General features: G+C 38.6%; 1 protein-coding gene across 3 annotated transcripts in view; it reads right to left on the reverse strand.

The window, feature by feature from the left end:
• Positions 1-22479, reverse strand: part of DENND1B (DENN domain containing 1B) — a 253889-nt gene that overhangs the window by 143129 nt on the left and 88281 nt on the right. For all 3 annotated transcript variants that reach the window (XM_054037265.1, XM_054037262.1, XM_054037263.1), the window contains exons 4-5: positions 11692-11741; positions 1362-1481 (exon numbers count right to left, since the gene is read on the reverse strand). In XM_054037265.1, the coding sequence (XP_053893240.1) occupies positions 1362-1481; positions 11692-11741 (170 nt within the window). The remainder of the gene's footprint in view (positions 1-1361; positions 1482-11691; positions 11742-22479) is intronic.

Consider the following 22479-nt stretch of genomic DNA (forward strand, 5'->3'; position numbering starts at 1 on the left):
CTTCCCCACTGTTCTTCAGGATACTCTTCCCCCACTGGCAGCTCCTGGCTCCTTTCCCATTTGTCTGTGGTTAATGGCTCCAGTACTGCAGCTGCCTCCCATTTTGAGAGCCTTCTATTTCCTGTCCTTGTCTTACACTGCAGCTAGACTGGTTCCTCCAGTTTTTTCCTAGTTGGTTTTACAAGCAGCCAGGCTCCTTTTTAAAGTGGAAGATGTTTGTTTTGCTCAAATTTTAATTAAGTAGTTTGCTGCATTCTTGTTCTCTAGGTTTTGTCAGCTTTAGAGCTGCTAGATAAAACTTGTCAGGAATTTTCAGTCAGAATGATTTTTCAATGGAAAATGAAGTTTCTGTAAAATTAAAATTTCCCATGAAAAAATTTTGACTGGCCTTTTTGTTTTTATTTTCCATAAGGAAAACCAAAACAAAATATTTAGCATTGGTCAGTTTGAAATATTTGGTACAAGAACTACATCTCCTATGATGCAATGCAGTCTCTCCTCTAACTAAGCAGCATGGTGTAGCATAAGAATCACCTATCTGCAGGTGCCTTATACCAGGTGTAGTCCAGCCAAGGAGCTCAGACCACAGGAGAGAATGGCGGCATCAGGCACCCAAACTACACAGCCCAGAAGACGATACACCATCACACGGAAATGCAATTTAATGTCAAACTAACATGAAAGGACACATCTCAGGTCAGTACAACAAATCAAATTAAAACATTTTGATTCAGGAATATCAAAATGTTTTTATGTGAAAATGCTGAAACAAAATGTTTTGTTATTTCTGAATCAAAATTTTTCAAAATGTTTTGATCAACAAAGCGTTTGATATTTTAACTTTTTTTTGGTGAAAATTATGCATGCACAAAGGAACACAGATAGAAACGATGCTGTGATGCAATGATCTTCAGGACTCAAGAATTCCAACTGATTAGCTCTGGAATATCACATCAGAATTAATACAACTAGTAACAAAATTGAACTACTTGAAACATCTGTATCAATTGTTTCATTAAAAAAAATATTAGCACACACGTAACATTTCAAGCCAGAAAAGCTACATAATATTCTCAAATATCTGTTTAAAGCAGATCTTTCCTATTATTTACGTAGGAATATTTATTTTATCCCTAGGTTCAATTTCATAAAAATCATTTAACTTATTCCTTTGTCAAAAATTAATTGTTAATATTATTATGGACAAAGGAAACACACTGGTATGTGAGTATACATCATCATTTAGAAGATTTTCGATCTATTAAAAAAGTCTCTATGCATTTTAAAGCACAACAAAATATAACCCTAAAAATAACAAGTCCATGGAGTAAGAAACTCCAGTGTTTCTTATACTCACTCACCTTACAATACAGAGGCAGATTTTGCCTCCTGATGTTAACCGGCAAAATCCAAACTTTTGTTTACTTTCAATGTCTGTAAGCACAAAGGTAAAGTGCTGTCCTACTTGATTTTGGGACACCCTAAAAAAAAATAAAAACAGATTGTAAAATGGCTAAATCATATATGACAGTACGCTGGGAAAAAACAGTTTTAAAATTTTACAAATATGTAATTCAGTTAGCAGCATGGACAATACTTTTTCTAGGAAAAAACATTATTTTAAACTATGAAAAATGAGAACACAATAATAAGTTTTCACAAATCCTGTAATCAAAAGTAAGCAAGTTTTGATCCTAATCTTCAAGGTGCTCAATAGCTTAGGTCTAGGATACCTAAAAGATCACATAACACTCCAAGATGAGGACTGATCCACCATGTGAAACCTTAGGCACAGTGGAACATTCTACCACAAGGGTAAAGCTTGTCTGTGCAGGAGACAGCACTTTCTAATTTATTACAAATAACACACGCGTTAAAGTAATGTTAAGATTGCAAAGTCAAGCACTCAAAAGTCACTAAGTGCCTGTGAAAAAAAATAGTGTGAGATAACTGATTTAAAGATGGTATCATAATTCATACACACAAGGAGGCCGAGTTAAGGTTGCACAGCAGTAACCCTCCCCAAGCTTCTCATTTCTCTCACCCCGAAAGTCCTTGTCCAAGTCTTCTTGGCCAGCGAGTCCCAGTCTCCATCCCAGGTTCCCATTCCTGTCAGCCCCACACCCATCCAAGGCTCCTTGTCCCAATCTATTCCTTTAAGTAACACAAGTAACATCTTAGAGAGACAAGGTGGTTGAGGTAACATATTTTATTGGACCAACTTCTGTTGGTGAGAGTCACAAGCTTTCAAGCTTCTTCAGGTCTGGGAAACTTACTCAGAGTTGGTCCAACAAAAGATATTACGTGACTCACCTTGTCTCTCTAATATCCTGGGACTGATATGGCTAAAACAACACTGCATTCAATGAGTAACATCTATCACATGTGGTTTGTTCCCTCTCAGAGGCTTGTCTGAGACTATGGAATGAACTCCCACAAGAACAAAGGACCATTTCAAGCTTTACCACCTTTCACTCCAAGTGCAAGACACACTTCTTTAACCTGCCTTCTGTCATATAAACACATAGCAGCATGCACATTTAAGGGGGGGAGGGGGCACTACACTGCACACACAATTCTCTGCCTGTGGAGAAGATGAAAGAAAGAATGAACTACATTCAATGAATGTTAGTCACATTGTTTACTCTGAAGGTGCTCAGATTCTACAGCCCCGAGGCCACATAAAAAAACATATAGAACAAGCAACAACGTGTCAGGTTTGGCATTCGTAACAAATTGGTCCTCCAAAGGACCAACTGAATTAGGACCTATCTGCACATAAATTGGCTGTACTGAAACATGAGCCCTATTTGAGTATGCGGGTAAATAAATCAACAACTTGTCTTTACTTTCAAGGGCCTTTTTCACAGCTTAGAACCTCTAATATGGTATACAGCTGTCAACCCGTCTCTGCTCTGTCAACATCATCAACCTGCATTGCCTATCAGTTAAATTTTCCAGTGAACACCTCTGTGCTTTCTCCTACACCTTGCCCCTTTGCATCAGAGGATGTCCCTATAAAAATCTGCACCAGAATATCTTCTTTCAAATCTCTCCCTGAACTCACAGCTGCGTTGATACCCATAATTCACATAGAAATGGCTGGTCTGTAGTTACACACTGATCACAGCATATTTAGCATAATCATCGCACTTACCTTTGCTTTCCCTATTTGCTTGCTGTAGCCTATTGTCCAAAGTCTTATACTTCAAATTGAATCATTTTGGGGAAGAAATTGTCTTTTTGTTGTAGGTATATAGAATGCCTAGCACAGTGTGGTTGCAGCCACTAGGCACTATAGCAATACAAATAAACAAAATTAATAATTTCTCCTTCTATCCATAGCTATATGTGTTTCTAATGTACTGTTTCAGTAGGAGGTTACATTAAAGGACCACCTCAGCATCTTTGATCCACTTGTCTACACTTGTCTGAGCCAACAGAGCTTTATGCTGGAGATAAGGGCATTCGCTGTAGTGGGCCACTATCTCTGGAAATTGCTTCCCAAAGAAAAACACTTACGCACAAACCTAGCACATTCAGAAAAAAAATGCAAGAAGTACAGACCTCTTCATCCATCCTTCCCCAAATGATGAAGCCTCTGATTCTGCAATCAAAACTGTGCAAGCAAACCTTCAAGCCTATGTGGGGCTCTATTTGCTTCTGTGCAGCTGCACACAGACACAAGTGTCCCCCAACCTGGATCAGATTGCAGGATCGAAGCCTAATCTATAGTATTAATTCCTGGGTTCCTATCTGACTAAGGAGAGCTTGGAGTTTTCTCCTCTTATTTAGAACACAGACTGATCCAATTCAAGCCTCAAAACAAAACTCTGAGATACTATGGTGATCGGAGTCTTCTGAATATAAATAATAATTCAACCTAACCATATATTGTAAAAATTTATGAAAATTCAGCAGATGTTACCAATACAAACAAATGTTGACACTTCTAATTCATGTACCTACTGTATACGTTATGCTGTGATAAATTCTCTGCTTAAAGTGATTTTGAGGGATGTCATTTAAATCCAATTAGTATAATATATTCGGCTTCTTTGGACCCAGGTCTCTCTCTCAGAAATACTTAACAGTCCTTTCTGCAATTGCCAGAGAAAAAGAAAGATGGCTGCTGCAAGCTTTCCTCATGGTGAAAATTTCCCTCAAATCATTGTGACATATAAATTATTACATATAGTTCCACATTTCATTATAGAGCACAGAATTAATTGGTCTAGCTCTGGTTGAAAAAAATATTTTGCAAAAGTGTTGGTCAAAAGCAGATAATTTTAACTGAATGTAGTCCACTCTTCTTGAGTAAAATGAACAGATGCAAATTGTTACATATTCTGTTACTGACCTTTTACTCACTCTCTCATTCCTCTTTTCTGCCTTCTTTTTTATATGCAACTCCTGCAATGCATGCTTATATATAATTTTAGTTTAACAGTAATAAATCATTAAATAGTGAAGAATGTGTATAAACACCTATTAACTCTACAGACTACAAAGGGCTCTTTCAGGGTCACTATAATCTATCAAATAAATAAATCAAGTTTTTAAAATTGTCTACATCCATTTTTACATAATAATGTAACAGCTCTTTGGATTATATAGTAGATAGGGAGTTCTTTTAAATATCCTTATTCACATTATAGAGACATAAATTGAAGGCTTCCTTGAGATCTTTGGGTAAAGTGGGAATTAAATCCCTTCCTCGCATATAGAAATTAGTGTGCATCATCCCCAAACTTACACCACTTACTCTAAGAGAGAGAACTATTTTTCTGTGATTATATGCAAATCTGTTTAACAGTTTAGGAGACTGAAGATGTTAAAACTGACTCTTGTTGAAGTTTTAGGATTCCTCTAAATGGCTTTGTTTTCATCTGTGAAACTTAAAAAAGTTATGTTATACAATTAAACAAATTTTCACACTTGGGCTAGGGTTTGAGGATATATTTTAAAGAAATGTGATATAAAATATAAGAGCATTATTCATCCTAACCATGTCTATTTATGTGAAGGAAAACTGATGGCTATGGCACTATTCTGATTACAGCTCAGCCAGTTAGGTTCTGAAACACTTAAAGTTCTAAACACAGAAGTCTTTCAGCATTTCAACACTTATCTGGATGAACTGTAAGCAAGGCCAATTTCCCCAGACACTCAAGGAGCTGTTCTAACTCAGAGTACATAGTAGAGGTGCATTCTGGAGCCTGGGTTAAGACCTGGAGGTTTGGGAAACGAGGCTAAAAACAGGTTGATGAATGGTGAGATAAGGACCTCTGACAATCTCCAGCTTTGGGTCCTCAGTCCCCAACTAATTCCTTTCCAGGACTCCGAACCCAGGCCCAGTCCTGCCTCCCCAGTTCCAATCCATATTCTATAGCTCTAGCACTCAGATTTGACTCTAGCTCCAGACAACTTGGAGTAGCTGTTTTCCAGCTTCCCTGATCTCTTATGCCTCCAACAGAAACAGGAAGCAGCCTTAAAGCAAAGAAAGATTTAAACAGCTCAAATTATAAAAAGTCCCCAAACTAGGAAACTTCTACATTAAAAAAAATAGTTAACAGAGTTAAAAAATGTATTTTTCAATCAACATAAAAACTGAAAGAAACCAAATTGAACAGGATAAGGTGAATCCATCGTTTATTTGATAATTTATCCATATCTTTATGTTCAGTGTGCACAAAATAACTAAATGACCCATTTGGATCACAACCTTAATTCTAACCTTTCCTTGACCAAATTAGTTACTTGACCAAAAAAATCTTAACACAATATGTAACAGAATAGCCATTTTTAATAGATATATAGAATACATATCTTATACAACACAAGGATTCAACAACAAGCTAACATTTCTTTTCCATATCCCAGAAAACTTATATAATCTTCCATTCCAACAAAGATCATCTACACCTCTACCTCGACATAATGCAACCTGATATAACATGAATTCAGATATAATGTGGTAAAGCAGTGCTCCGGGAGGGCGGGGTTGCGCACTCCAGATCAAAACAAATTCAATATAACGTGGTTTCACCTATAATGCGGTAAGATTTTTTGTCTCCCGAGGACACCGTTATATCAACGTAGAGGTGTATGTATAAGCAAATATGGACTGAATCTTTAATAAACATTGTCTTTAGTAATAAAGTATGCATTAACAGACTAGCTAACTACTATATATTATGGTCACAGCTAAGATTGTACATTGATCTGGGATGAGTGAAGTATAGAGGGGATGCTGTATATAGTGGAATCATTTTAACTCTACATTTCCTTTATTTTCAGTGTTTGCCTGGATTGAAAATGCACTTTCCTTACTTACTTCTAAAGCAAAGTTTTCTGTATGTGATAAATTACATAGGTACTTTGGTGAGGACTGTAGATCCAGTGACCTCCCACATCCACAGACTACCCTGCTTTTAGACTTTTGGATCACACCTGGGCTTCTGCACCTAGCAATTCCCCTAGACACATCAACAAAAACAGCATCAACCAAGAGCAGCAGAGTGAAAGTGACATCGTCCCCACCATTTTCACTTGTTGATCCTACTTGGTCACTGGGGAAATGCTATGCACAGGAGCCCAAGTGTGATCTAAAGCATACGAGTGATCCTCCATTGCTAGATTTCTTCCTTCTCCTCATGTACCAGCAGGGGTAGTAGGACTCCGGCACATAATGCTTCCCAAGTGACACAGCAAGAGCAGCAGGTGAAATTAATGAGGTATATCAGTGTCACTTGAATACTCTTTGTGATACTTCTGGGAATGTGCTACCTGCAAGCGCACATTTACTGTACGCTCTTCTTCTGGGAAGTGCTCTGCAGAAGGATCACAAGCTGAAGGGGAAAAAAAGACATAAACAGAAGGTAGGAAGAAAGGATTAGAGGGCAGAGACAAATGAAAGGAGACGAGATTCAAAGCAGAAAGAGGACTGAGTAGTCTAGGGGTTACATATTGCAGTTTGGGACTGAATTTGATCCTTCCCACCCTGGGCAACAAATACCATGAAGGCAGCCACAGGAGAGATGACACAGCTTGCATGGCACTTTAGTGACCCTCTGACCAATTAAAGGGATCTGCAGTCATGGACTCTATAGGGAGCCACAGCTGAGACTCTTTGGCTGGAGGGAAGATAACCATGATGAACACAGGTTGACAGAGAAAATGGGGAATGTGAGGCCCCTGAAGAAATAGGACAGACAGACAGACAGGCACCAGTTACAGGCAAAGAACACGAAGACATGGAGAAGGAGGAGAAACAGAACTGATTAGTTTAATTTGGTTGAGGGAAGGAGGGAAGAAGTTGTATTAGAGTTGTTTTGGCAAACAATACAAAAGAAATGCAGAAACACCCTGTACCCTGAATGGTAGAATCCCTCCGCCCCATATGAAAAGGAGAGGAGAAGGGAATCCCCATGATAAACAGAAGTGAAATTAGCCACCCATTAATGGTACCAAAGGAGCTATTACAACTATTATACAACTGAGTGTCATTTATTAAAGTCTGAAATTATTTATTTACACACCAGACCTAGAACTCCTAGCGCCAACTGAGTAAACTCATCAGAATTTATATGTATGGGTTTGACTTTTTCCCTTAAAAAAAATCAACCACAATCATCACTAATGAAATTCAGGGTCTGAGTTAAACCAATAGTACAGAAATTGAAATTAAAAACTAAAATCCTGATGTGCACTTTATACAATTGTGTCCTCCTTTGGTTTGCTTTTCAGTCTTTATTTATTGTACAGTGGCTACATTAAGTATTGATCACAGATTTTTAGCCTCCATTCATATTATTTACTTTTGAAAATTAGAAGGAATAATGTCTTAAGTATTTACCACATCTGCCCTGCTTCCCCTACCCTTACTTATGTGTTTGTGGTTTTGGTTGCGGTTTTTTAAGTTTTCATCCCAAAAGAGCATTCTGTACAAAAACAAATCAATTAAAGAGACAAAGCTTACATTATCAGAAGACCCTGGCTGTAGCAGAATTAATGCAGTTCCACTGCAAAGTGAAGGGAGACAGATTCTGGACCATGTAACCAGCCCCAGCACACAGAAATTTTACATAGTGAGGTGATGAAATACCCGGGCAAGGGCACTGGGTCCCTAACTACAGTCATCCACTGGCCATTCCTCAACCCTGCAAGAGTTGGAAGTAAGAGTACCTGGGGCTACTGCAGCCTCAAGCTGCTGCAGAGTTGCCCTACTGATGCTTAGTGGCCTGATGAAGACTCTGCACCCACGCCCCTCCCTCCACACAGATCTTCCCTCGAAGTCTGGGGTATCCAGAAGCTGTGTACTAGGTGTAGGATTTGGCCCAAAGGCAACTGTCCAGCATTTTTGAGCAACTGGATAACAACAATCTGGTGTATGCATGCAGTGCTGGATAACAGATCCGACAATGCACTCATGTTTGGCACATGACATACACAAATGAGAAATTTCATGCATCTACACGAACTCCTTTTGTTATCTGAGCCATGGAGTTCCCAATGCTAGTGACCAAGCAAAATGCCACATTTGCAAACATGTTTAGAAATTCCCTAACTCCACCTACCGGGCGTGCTGAATCCGAAAGCTCTATTTCCTGCTTCTGCCTACGTGGGTGAGTGGGAGACCTTAGCAACAGCCCTGTTTACCCTTCTCCTGGGCTCAGGAAGGAGGTATCAAATCTTTCTGTGGGAAGCTATTGCCATTGGCTCAAAAAAGTAGTCTTCTATCACCTTCTTCCCTCAAGAGGCACACTTAGTTACACTGGCCTACACAGTAAAAGTTCATGGGATGCTCTCAAAACAAAACATCTTCAAAACAGTGACCTTTCTTTGAGGTGACTAGGTCAGTATGTAAAAGTTTACAATGTGGAGTTTCTGTCCAGGAAAACAACAATAAATAGTAAATACAAACATGTTACATCAAAAGAACATTAAGGTTGCAGCACTCAGCCTCTTATAGGCTTTCCCAGGGTTTTCATCAAGTATCTGAGAGCCTCACACACCTTGAATAATTTATCTTCACATCACTACTAACAGGCTGACAAATATTATCACCATTTTACAAATCCCAAACTGAGGAACAAAGAGTAAGTTCAAGACCACACAGGAAACCTGTGGCAGAGGCAGAAATAGAACCCACATCTGATAGATCCCAGACTACTACCTTTATCTTCCCTTTCTTGCAGGCTCTTATCTCATTTGTGACAAATTATACAACTAGTATGGTGAATAAGGCAAGATGTTCTGGACCCAGCCCAATTCACTACATAGCCTTGCCTCATTCACTGTCCAGTTTGTGCACAGAATTAGGAAGGTGTCCTGTGGAAAGATGTAATATGTGATCACACAATTAAGACTTCATCATAACGTGTAGGATGTGCAGGGTACCTTGTCATTTCCAGACTTCAGAGAGCTTACCTTTGTAACTTTAAAAATTATTAATCTACTTTTTTATGGAATTTCCTTTTTTTTTTAAATAAAGAAAGAAGAATGAATGAAATGCCATCATATCATACTAGAAAGTCACAGAACTCTATACTGTACAATATGGAGAATCAATGAGACAAGAGCTCTTGTCTCATTTTATTTGTATCTTTCTATATTATATGTATAACGGCAGGAATCCTTCAGAGCTATGCCTCCTTTCATATACTCCTTCAAGGATTGTTTTCCAGAATGCTCTAACTATAAAGCCTGGGATTCCATTCTATTTTGTTATATACACAAAAAACCACACCAAAGGTCACCTTTTCAATGAAAATTTTTACTAGGTTTAGATAATCGTGTGTACATTGTCAGAAGAAAGTTTGGGAGTTCCTTAGTTTTATGGTTAGAATAAACCAGCATACATGCACAAAATGAACATTTTAAATCTTTATAACTTGTCCAAATTAAATCCACCAAACCAATGGCTGGCACATCTATGACCTAGGGAATATGTCCTTGCCAAATTTCCATTATCTTGTATTTGGGCACTACAGCCATTTAAAAAAATAGTTTACAACAAAATTTTCTTGGCAAAAATAAATGCTTCTTTTCCTCACTCCTGCACAGAGCACACCTACCAAATCTCAGCCCAACAGGTAAAACTTTGAGAAAACAGTAAACTGAAAAAGAGCCTTTAAAATGGAAATGCTAGGTAACCTAAACTACAGACATTGCTTTGCCTGTTAATAGCTAACAATCACACACAGCAATCTGTAGAAATCATTTATCTACTGCTACTGACTAAGTTTGTGCCACTGGATGGCAGCAACAGAACCTCACCTGCTTCTGTCATCATCAAATTTGATTTCCATGCTGCTCCTTCACTATCAACTTGAAATAGATATAACTTAGATAAATTTTTCACTTCAAGGTCCTAGAGACACAGACAAGGTTTTCATCTCGAGACCAAAAGACCAAAAACATCAAGACACTTGATCACGGCCTTGGATAGACCAAGAGACTACTTACACTTGATCTTAGCTCATAGAGCCAGTACATATTGTAAGCACAAGAATGTAAAGGCTTTAATGCACGAATACAAAACATTATCAACAGTGTTGGATGAGTCATAAAACTTGTATAAGGGGATTATATGTTTAACCAGTTCAAAAGCCAAACAACTCAACTGAAGCGCAACATCTAAGAGGTTAGGTGACCAAGTTGACTATCAGATAACATGTATTTGTAAGGTTCTATGTTGCACCTGGCTTCTCTTCCAAGCTCTTCTTCACTCCCATATATGCATTAGATTTTCTGTCTTCTGTTTCCTAAATTGTAACATCTTTGGGGGTCCTTCTCCTCGAATCCTGTCATGCAACTGATGCTAATACCATTGAGACCAACGAGATCTGAAGGCTAGCTGGGTGCACATTCATTAATTGTACAAACCAAGCTTCTACCAGTAACACAATATCAACTGACTCACGGACAGACACAATGTGAACATTTCCCAAACTACAAATCTACACAACTGATTAAATGAATAATCGTTAAACTCATTATCAAACATTTTGATGAAGTAAAATAAATATTTGGAGCTTATAAAAATATCTTGTATGAACATTTGAAATGAGAAGCAAGTGATATGCGGAAGCCACACTAAAACTGATATCAGGAAGGTGAAATACCATTTACAAACAAAGGTCTTGAATCTACCCTCAGAAAAATCCATTGCTGCCTGTGCACATTCAGTTACTGGCATGTAATTGAAGTTCTTTTAATTCTTATATAAGGTGAAACACAAACTGTGGGTTATTTTTAAAACTGCACAGTGAGTTTTTATATTCTGGTATATTGCACCATTGCTTTAAAGCTGATATTGGGAGGAAACTAACTATCTTGTATCTTTATAGTACACAGATGGTGTTTACAATGGGCTGGAGGAAGTTGGGAGCCAGGATGCAGCTCTATATCAAAAGAGAATTCTTAAAATCCTAGCAAGGGTGTATTATACTGTAATATTTTTCTACTAGTGCCTAAATACATACTTGGAGAACAAAGGAAAAAATGTTTAGTGTTTATTCTTTTCACCTCCAGGTGCAAGACCAGAGGATGAAATGCATTTTATTTTGTTCTTATTTCTTTAAGTCTAGACTTTCAAAAAGTTATTTTCATTTTCAGTGAACAAATATATAATTTAGAATACATTGAGTTAAATATTTTTAAATAAATGATCACTGTACCACAAACCTTTCAATGTCAAAAGGAAAGCAGAACTTCGGCACACTCTGCAGCACCTCCTGTAAATACAGATTAAAGAAATAATGTTAGGATTTTAAAATAACAGTTTATTTAAGTATTTCTGCTATACTGTTTGCTAGAAAAACCATTTTAAAGAAATATTTGGTTGCAAGAAATATAGCACACGTTCCTGGACTGAAATAATTGATTATTAAAAAGGAATTAAGTTTGTGCTTTGGCAGATTGCAAAGACAATGCCATTGAAGCCCCAGGAGGGAAAGGCCTGGCCTGAAGGGTATTAACACCCTTCACATCCCCGCTGGGATTCCCTTCAACAAGGCCATATGGATTTTACAAGAAGCACTGCACCATATGGGTAAGCCACGTCTGCTGCTACTTGTACCACAGACTAGCCACAGGGACTTCTGACAGATCCTGGCTCAAAAATACAAATGTTGTTTCAATTAAAATGCAGGCAGAGAAAAGGGAATGAAGTTGGCAGCAGAATGAATTACTGAGAGGTATAACAACTCTATATGTGTTTCATAGTCAAATGCTGAAAAAGATGAAAATCTTCTGTTGGTACAAAGTAGAAATTTATATGGTTATCTCTTCAGTAGAGCAGTAAGGCATTCACAAGCAAACCTCATTATTAATTAATTAAAAGTAAGACCATTCCTGCAGTGTTCAGACCATCATGTAATGGATACTGTGTTTCTTTTCTGCACATTTTTATTTAAGAAGCTGTTTAGTGGCAAATAAAATGTGTTAATTAAATATAAAAACGTCCTAATGTTTTTAAGAAGTACAAGACCTCTCTCTAGAAAAATCAGAGCTAACAGATCAGCTGTCAGCAAAGCTGAATAAATATATAACACTGATCTTACTGTATTTATTTTCTTGCTTCCAGCAAACCAGTTGGGAAAACAAGTCCTCTGTGAAATGTTTAAATGTAGGAGGAAGGTTGTCGATGATGAAATGTAGTTGGGTCAGTGACGTGCAACACTTGCTTACTATACCAAACCTGCAAGCACTTATGTGCATAAAGGTACCCGTATCAGTCATCCCACTAAGTGAGTGTTTGCAGGATTGAGTGTGCAGGTTCCAAACTTCCAGTGCCAAGGGTGGGGATTTAGGTGCTTGATCCTGCGAGGTGCTGCAAACCCTCAAAACTCACTCAAGTGAAAGAATGCTGAGCACTTTGCAGGATGGGACAGCAACTACCATATACTGAAAGTCATGCAGTTAAATTCCTGTGCACTGCACTGAATGCGTACCTTACCTTAAGTATTTGCCTGGTTTTACACAGTGTAAAACACACATGGAAAAATATTAATATATTAACCAGCAAGGTCTGTATATTTCAAAACTCTGTAAACATTGCATGAGTGAAATGTTTACAGCTTTTTTCAAGGATATAGTGTGTGTCCTGGTAGACCACTACATTAGTACATACAGTAAGAATGAGAAAGCCTATTATTCCTGAGTTCTGGAGCAGCTTTGGGACTCTCACTGTGTGTGATAATAACAGAGATAAAGATGAAAGGGATGAAAGTAATATGTTGTGTTTTGGGGAAGGATACTAACTCTCTTGATTATGGAAAATCTTTATGTAGTAGCGCATATAATATTCTCCAAACAGACTGCTGTTCAGTCTCAGTTTTGGCAGGCAGGGAAGGGCCAATGTGGAAATTGCAGGGAATAAAACATACACACACAAACACACAAAGTAGAAAACAAGCAATAAAACAAAACCAAAAAACACAAACTAAAGAAGAAACCGTCCAAACTTCTAACGTATTAATTTTCAAATAGAGCATACTTTCAGGCTCACAAAATTTTAATTTTCTTCTTTCAAAGAAATAATTTCATTTTTAAATTTTGGGTCTTCAGGTAATAAAACTCAACACAGATACCCTGCCATCTTCAACCATTTTCACTTTCAATATACATCTTAGTTTAAAACATCATTTTTGTCTTACTATCAACAATATTCATTGCTGCTTGGTGACTATAGGACTGATTTAAAATAGGGAGGGAAATGTATTTCCAATATTCATCTAAGTTTCCCAATGGAGCTTTTTTAAAAAAAAAAAAAAATTACTGCACAAGGAAGGAAACAAAAGAAAGATATTAACAGAACATAAAGTACATTTTGCAACATTTTTGAGACTCAGATGAACTACAGTACTTTCCCATTGCTCTGCCTCCCACCCCTCCCCCACCCCGACCGGCACACACATACATACACACACAACTTCTGCAAAACACAGCCTCAGCTCGCTTCCCAACTGGCAGGAGCATCCCTCAGGGGACAAGTCTTTAAACCTCCGCACTCTTTAAAATTCAGCCAGCCAGCAGGTCTATAGACTGGTGTATAAACAGTATAGACAAAAAAATCCTCTCTCAGCTTATGTCAGTGACAAAGCAGCTCAGCAGTTGACTGCTTCTCCCCTGACAGTGTAAGCTGGGTTTACACAGATCAATAGATGGAAGTCCTACCTAGCTTCCAGGGCTCAGTTTTCTCCCTTAATTACAGGTGCTATTCAGATTTTTAAAATGGAGGAAAATAAGATGCATCTAAGATGCTTTCTAGGTGTCTTCTAAACACTGTTGGGGTGTATTAATTGCAAATAATCATGCTATACATGTATTCGTGCATATTAAGTATTAAAACATATTTAAAATTGACACTTATTGTACAGTGACCCTTTCTCCTGAATGAAACTTGAACTCAGTTTTCTAATCGATCTTCGTTTCCAGGGGCCTGTACCTAAGACATACCTGCTTGTTGGACAGAAAGATGTGTACTCATTAGAAAAGGAGGTTTAACACAAATATTTATTCTTTTCTGATGAAAAAGTTACATGCATCTTCAAACACAAGAAATATCCTTGATTCTAGCTTCTAGTGGATTATTTTCATCTATGGAACCTGTAATGCTAGATTTGGGTGCTTTCAGAAGAGTATATACTGTTTAACTTGGGAAATAAAATTATTTTGCAATGTATTATCTAATGCTAAAAGCAATAACATTGTTGCCTTTAAAAACAGGAAACCTCATATATTTGCATAAATAAATTAAATTGGTTGTTGTTAAAACAACAGGCAACTACCTCACTCTTTAGAAAACTTCCTGTATATACATATAAACATTAACAAAACCACTAGAGTAGTTATGCAAGCTTCAAAAATCCCTCAAAAAAAAATCTTGGCAGTTCACAATTTCCCTGACCACACCTTACCATTCCTCCAGCTTTCCCACAAACATAGATCTCTATGCTTCTGTGGAGAAAGCCACAGCAGGCACCCGAAATATAAGAATGATTTTCTTTTTCTTGCTTAACTGAACATCTATCTATCTGGGTTATTATTATATGGCATCCATCACCATGATATATGCATCATCCAAAGCAAGTAGAGCTGAGGAATATAAGAATGATGTTTAATGCACAGGTGATGATGACCATCTGTTGTAGGAAATCTGCTGCCAACTCACGGCATTGCCTTTGAAAAATATTACTGGTCTGCTCTTCCGGTTAGATGACTGGCATCACATTCGTTATGTGTCTGTCACGGAGGTCACGGAAGTCACAGATTCCGTGACTTTTTCCATGACCTCCATGACTTCTGCAGCAGCTGGTTCAGCAGCAGCAGTTGGGGTGTGGAAAGGCGCTCAGGGCTGGGGCAGTGGGTAGGGGTGCGGGACAGCGCTTACCTTGGAGGGCTCCCAGAAAGCGGCTGGTATGTCCCTGCACCTCCTAGGCGGAGGGACCAGGAGGCTCTGCGTGCTGCTCCTGCCTGCAGGCATTGCCCCTGAAGCTCTCATTGGCTGTGGTTCCTAGCCAATGGGAGCTGCAGACCCGGCGCTCATGGTGGGGGCAGCACCTGGAGCCCCTCGGCCCTCCCTCCCACTAGGAGCTGCAGGGACATGCCGGCCATTTCTGGGGAGCTGCTGCCCGCCTCCCCCCAGCACCCGTGGCGGCTCCGGACTGCCCTCCCAGAGCACCTGCGGCTAGCTGGCCCAAGTTTTAGTTAGGGGTATACAGTACAAGTCATGGACAGGTCACGAGCTGTGAATTTTTGTTTACTGACCGTGACCTGTCCATGACTTTTACTAAAAATACCTGTGACTAAAATGTAGCCTTATTCATAACTAGATAGGAAGGACAAGGCTGGAATTTTAAAAATTACAGTCATCATCAAAGAGAAGAGGATTTTCATTAAGTTACACAGATCAATACTCAGAAATGCAAAATCCTACTGTAATTAATCTTCATTTTGTGTAAAAACAATCATCAAGAGTAGATTAATCATATTTTCTCTTGGTCAGACACTAAAAGTATTAAAATGTTGTTCAATATCCCCTTCCCAACCAGAACACCACAAATTGCTAAAAATATAGGGTGAAATCCTGGCCTTATTTAAGTCAATGGCAAGACTCCTATTGACTTCAACAGAGCCAGGATTTCACTCAATGTCTATACAATACATAAAGGTTTTGTAGGATACATTCTTTGCTCACCCCAATCTTATCCTAAAAAGCAGATTTATGACCCTCTATAAACAAAGAAGTTCAAATTGTGTCATATTCCGAAAGTTGGAGTCTGAAATGCATAATGGAATTTTGATAGTTGATTTACCAACTTGAAAGGAGAGACTATTACATTAAACAATAAAGCTTGTATACCAGAAAGGGGTGCATACTGATGGGAAAGGTAACTTGGGAATGTACAAATTTATATTTTTCTTTAAACAAAAAACACTGGCACCTAACTATAAATGAATGAAGACTAAGGCGCTGTCTACATGGGAAAGTTATACCAATGTAGCTTAGGTGTGAATTTAAACCAATATAGTTATACCATCAAAACCCACTATGTAAACATTCTCATTCCAATATAAGAGTGCCTTTTTCCAGCTTAGTTTATGACACTTTGGAAGAGTTTAACTACACCAGTATAACTGACAAATTTTTCCCACATAGACAAGGCCTAATACTACACCAAATTTGAGTGTGGTAAACTTGCTAGAATTCTTTGTACTTGATTCTTTAAAACTATACTAAGCATGTTACTTGGTACAGCACACTGTTTGAACTGAGTAACTTTTAAAATGTGTTGGGTGGGGATTTGCAGTTATACCATCAGACAAATTTATTTATTTTTCTTTGTATAATATATGCTGCTAGTATGTACAATCTGGTGTATTTTAATGGGATGGATGAGGGTTGGGGGCAGGGATGACTGGCTTTTTAGAAGCACCTCTATCTTCCCTAGCAGGGAAGCTTTATGTATCCAGAACTGAACTTCAACAGAGGCAGGAAAATCCATTTTCCCATTCAGTTCAAACTTTTTTTCTTTTTAAGAAAAGGAACCATATCATTCCAGCTGGTTCGGTGTATGATCCACAACACAAAACTGGGCCTCAAGAAAGCAAGCAGACCCTCAACTAGGTAACCACCCTAATTATAAGCAGAGGAATAGAAAAGAGAATGTGTCCCTTTAGAAAGAAGGGATTAATCCTACACCAAGAGACGGGTATACTAGGTCCACTCCAGAAACATTTCAGAGTTGCCCAGGGGAGGGGAAGAAATATTTTTTTAAAAAAGTAGCAACCATGACAACACCAATTATTGAACTACAGAACTGAGATAAGATAGCCAACAATATTCATATAACAGGTGCTCAAAATAACTAACCATCCTCATAAACTTGCAGAGAGATCGGACATCTGCTAGGGAAATATTATCACATATAGGAGCATAAATAAAAATCACTAACTTAGAAGTGACAGGTTTTTTACATCTTCTTTCCCCACTACCCCCTCACTTATTCTATTTCATTATTTCCTTTTTCTTTCTCACCACGTTATTTTTCCTTTTCTCATTTCTGCCTAAGGCTTTTTCCCTCCTCAATCTTTTTTTTTAAACTCTCTCATTTTTCTGTACCTCCTTTTCCCTTTTTCGAAAGGAAGCAACTCCTCTTCTCCCAATCCTTTACCTCTTACACACCCACCCCATTCTATTTTGTACCTCCTTGCTTTTTCCCATATTGCTGAATACAGCTGCTGCTAGTTAGGTCTTGCTCTTTGTTCTCTCCTGTATTCCAGTACATCTCACCTATTTCTCTCTCAATTCTTCCTTGCTTCCTCCTTGCATTCCCAGTTTCTCTCTTTCTCCACTGTAAAATGCCCTGATTGGATGTCATCCTGGCGGTGTTTCCTTTGGTCTTCTTGCCCCTGAGCTCTTTCCCCTCTTGGAACTCCCTCATGTCTCTTTCCCTCTAACTCCCAATTTTCTCCTTTCTTGGGACCAACCCAACCTTCTTCCAACCTTTCCCCTCCCCACACCAATTCCTTTCTTCAAAGTTCCTACCATGTTTTTTATTCCTCCTTTGACCATTAAAAGAAAACACTGAAGGCTGTTATTGTTTTAAGCACCTAGACCTGATCCAGTGACATCAGTGAGATTATTCAGATGCTTAAAGTTAAGCACATACTTAAGTTCTTTGCTGGATCAAGGCCAAACTTCTCACATTTGAGCCCTTCACCATTAAGCCCCTAAGAGCGTGAAATCCTGATACTGCCACATAAGACGGCCAATGCAAAGCCAGGCAGCTCAGTCCTCTCTCTGATCTTTCTCTGCTGGCTTCTCGGTCACCCTCTCTGTATGAGAGGCACACAGAGCAGCAAGCAGCATGAACCTAACAGAAGGAGAGCAGAGAAGAGAGAATCATAAAAATATCCCCTATCAGTGGAAAGATGAAGGAAGAGAGCTATTTAGGCCCAACCTGACAATTCCTGCATGCAAGAGAAATGCACTGGTCAGACAACTGCACTGTTCTATGGAAGCAGGATAGTTAGCGACACTGTTAATAGTACAGAGATAAGGTCTCAGTACACCTTATCAGGTAATTCCCAGCAAAAAAAACAAAACAAACCCTTCTGTTATATTTCAAAGACATTATCATTTACTTCTGCTAAAAATATTAGAACATTAAAAAAATCCAAATTAAATCCTTGAAAGCCAGGAAATACCAGAATTTAGATTATATGTACAGAAAAACCAAAAGGTGTGAAATCTGGAAATTCAGAGTTAAGTTTCCACATCCTGGCTCCTCTCTGCTTTGCAGAGCATTGGGGCACAGCCTAATTAGGGAACCAGCAGGAGGGAGGAGTCCCAGCTGCCTAGCCAAAAGGAAGACAATAGCCTCTAGTGGCACAGAGGATGCCACAAAAGAAAGCTGTCAGTACAGAGGTGGGACTCGGGAGCCAAAAGTCAACCACAACTAACCTGCTACTGAACATACAAACAGCAGCTGCACCACTGCCCAGAAGTAATAGTAACAGTGTACCAAGTTTACTCAAAAAGCTCATACATTTTAAGATTTTTTTTTTTAAATGTCATTCTATGGATGCATGGTTTAAATACAGGGATCAGCAACCTTTAGCACCCTGGTGGGCGAGGCTGGTTTGTTTACCTGCCGCGTCCGCAGGTTTGGCCAATCATGGCTCCTACTGGCTGTGGTTCTTTGCTCCATGCCAATGGGGGCGGCGGGACGCGGCGGCCAGCACATCCCTGGGCCCCCGCCGCTTCCCGCAGCCCCCACTGGCCTGGAGCAGCGAACTGCAGCCAGTGAGAGCTGTGATTGGCTGAACCTTTGGACGCGGCAGGTAAACAAACTGGCCTGGCCCGCCAGGGTGCTTACCCTGGCGAGCCGCGTGCCAAAGGTTGTTTTATATATTAAACCAGGGATTGGCAAACAGAAAAAGGGAAACAAACTTTTGCTCATATTTTCAAATATTAGGGCACTAATTTGCATTTTTCTTTAAGTTTGGTGCAATGCTACCAAACACAGAATGATTTGTAACATTGTCCTTTAACAATCACCTGTGTGAATCTGGGCAAAAGATACATGAAAAAAACGAAGTGATTGCTTTTTCTACAAATCCAACCCTAAAAAGGATAATTTTATCTCAAAAGGAAATGCTTTTATTGAAATAGTAATTTATTTTAAAAACAAAAAAAGAACAAGAACAGCCCACTGAAATTTAGAGGAAAATAAAAATAACCTAATCACTCTTGCCATACCACCAAATTGTGAGCCTCTGAAAAACCTCAGTTTGTACATGGTCATTAGAGATTTGTTAGACTCTGGAAGCTAAATTCCACAGAGACTCCATCTACACTGAGTATGCTCCAGCCCAGGCTGCCAGGGCAGAACTGCACTTGCCCTACAATTGCTCCTCCCAGCGGTCAGGAGCCGCTGTGGTACCAGGCACAGGATACTAAAGCAGAGTGACTGTCTCTCCTGAGCTCTCAATGCTCTCCCTATTCAGACCAGGCATCATGGAGAAAACAGAAGGAATAAACAGACTAGAATGCAGGGTGGATAAAAATCAATAATTTATTTTTATTTAAATCGGATTTTTTTTGATAAAATGCTTTTTGGAGGAAAACATCTATCTAAAGATAGTTTTAATTAAGATACATTATAGCTCAAAGATATCTCATCATGGAATAGGGATTATAAATTCTAATTCTATAGTATGAGACAATATATTCAGGTAATGTTTAAGACAAGTTTTGTAAATCCAATAGTTCATGGATTAGGGACCCAATCTTATGGGGTTCCAGGGACTTCTGTATAGATTATTTAGGTTAATCTTCCTATCTACCCAATGGGACTCAGTGCTCAGTCTAGAAGATACCATCAGAAATGTTTAGTTTTGCAGTTCTCAAACTGTGGATTTGTGTCTTCAGAGATAACATGTTTGATAACAGCAAAAATGTTTTAAATAAATAAACAAATAATATATAGAGGTGAGAAATAACAGTCCTCAACCCTATTGTCGCTCTGCAAATTTGTGTACACAGAGTCAATCCCTTACGTCTCCCTAAAAGTGCAAAGTTTCAAAAAGTTCAATGAATAGAAGATTGTTGCGGGCAGAATAGATCTGGACAAGGAGAAGAAGTCTGGAGATAAATGTGAGGAGGGAGGGACAGGCAGTAGAAACAAAAGTGAAACTGTTTGAGCAGCATATTCCAGAAGTCTTGAGGTCTTTCTGAGTGCAGCCTTCATTAATTTGATATCTACCATACCATTCTCTCACTAAAATGGAAAACCTATAATGGCAGCAGGACGTAAAAGAGACCCAGTTTGGGAATAAGAACCATTCAAGAAATATATGTTTGCTGATGATGTTTTAAAGAAAGTCACACCAGTGAACTAGTGGAAGTCACTTAAGCACTTGGATTCAGAGACTGTTAAAGTTGATAATCTCACTTTTAACAGTAGTAGCTTCTTCTGCTGGTGTAGAAAGAATATTTTCTTCCTTTGGACTAATTCATTCCAAATTGAGAAATCGTTTGGGACTTGAAAAAGCAGGAAAGCTTGTTTTTCTTTTCCAGATTATGAACAAACAGGAAAATGAAGGTGAAGACAACTGAGTTAGCTGTAGAAGCCAAATATTTTAAGTTTTTCATGTTGACCTGGCTGACAGACTATTTAATTTTTAGTTTTTTGTTTTAATAATTTAACTATTTTAGTTGAAAACAATTTTAACAAAAATAAACTTTATTTTTAAAAAACTTGAATGTTTAACTAAATTCAAAAATTCATATGCTTGTTTTATTAAAATATTATATGTTTGCTGTTGAAGAAAAAAATCCAGAATACATAATGCTGTTGTTTTAGTTAAATAAAACAATTTAAATGTCTGTCTGGTGATGTTCTCCTCCTAATACAGCATAGCAAGAAAATCCTCCAAATATGAATGATTAACCTGTTGAATTGGAGATGGTTCACCTCCCACTGACTTCAAGAATATCTGCTTCAATTACGTTTGGTAAATGAAATAACTGAACAATCATTCATTTTCTGACAGAGCTGTAAAACTAATCTGAAAAGTTTTCAAAATAAATCACTTTAAAAATGTATAGTGTGTACCTTCTAAAAATGAACCCTACATCTATCTCTGAGTTGTGAAGAATATGTATTAAGGTTATAACAACCAACAAGAAAGCACTTTTACGTAGAAATCCATGATTAAATTGAGTCTTCCTGACTAGTGATTTAAAAAAAAATAATAATAATAATGGAGATATCCCATCTCCTAGAACTGGAAGGGACCTTGAAAGGTCATCGAGTCCAGCCCCCTGCCTTCACTAGCAAGACCAAGTACTGATTTTGCCCCAGATCCCCAAGTGGCCCCCTCAAGGACTGAACTCACAACCCTGGGTTTAGCAGGCCAATGCTCAAACCACTGAGCTATCCCTCCCCCCCGTCATGATTTAAATCAAATCCACCCTGCTAGAATGCAAAGGGATGGTGAGAGGGGACACTGGGGTAAGGGTCTGGAGCAGAGAGGAAGAAGGTGGGAGTCTGAGGTCTGGAGCCAGGGGACTGTGATGTAGGGCCTGGGGGCCGGGACAGACTAAAGGGGTCAGGGGAAGAAGAGTCTGTAATCAGAGTATATTTCCCTCAGAACAAGGATTCCTGAGTGTCAGTATTTCTCTGCAGGCAGCAAATAGCTATGAAATGCACTGACAAAATGTGTGCCTCATTTCCCTCTGGTATATGGCCCACACAGCAGCAGTAGGCTGTCATCCTTTATCAGTTACTGTTACCTCAAGTGGCTGAGGTCTGCATGGTGGAGCTAAAGGTTTGAACTCTGCAGATGAACCATGGTTCCACATTTGGAATTTGGGTTTTTTCCAATTTTTTTTTAATAAACCTGACAAATTACATATAAAAAACTACATTAAAAGAATGTTAAGGTTGCAGAGTTAAGCAC

The sequence above is a fragment of the Malaclemys terrapin genome, chromosome 8, assembly GCF_027887155.1.
Source record: "Malaclemys terrapin pileata isolate rMalTer1 chromosome 8, rMalTer1.hap1, whole genome shotgun sequence".
Classification (NCBI taxonomy): domain Eukaryota; kingdom Metazoa; phylum Chordata; order Testudines; family Emydidae; genus Malaclemys; species Malaclemys terrapin.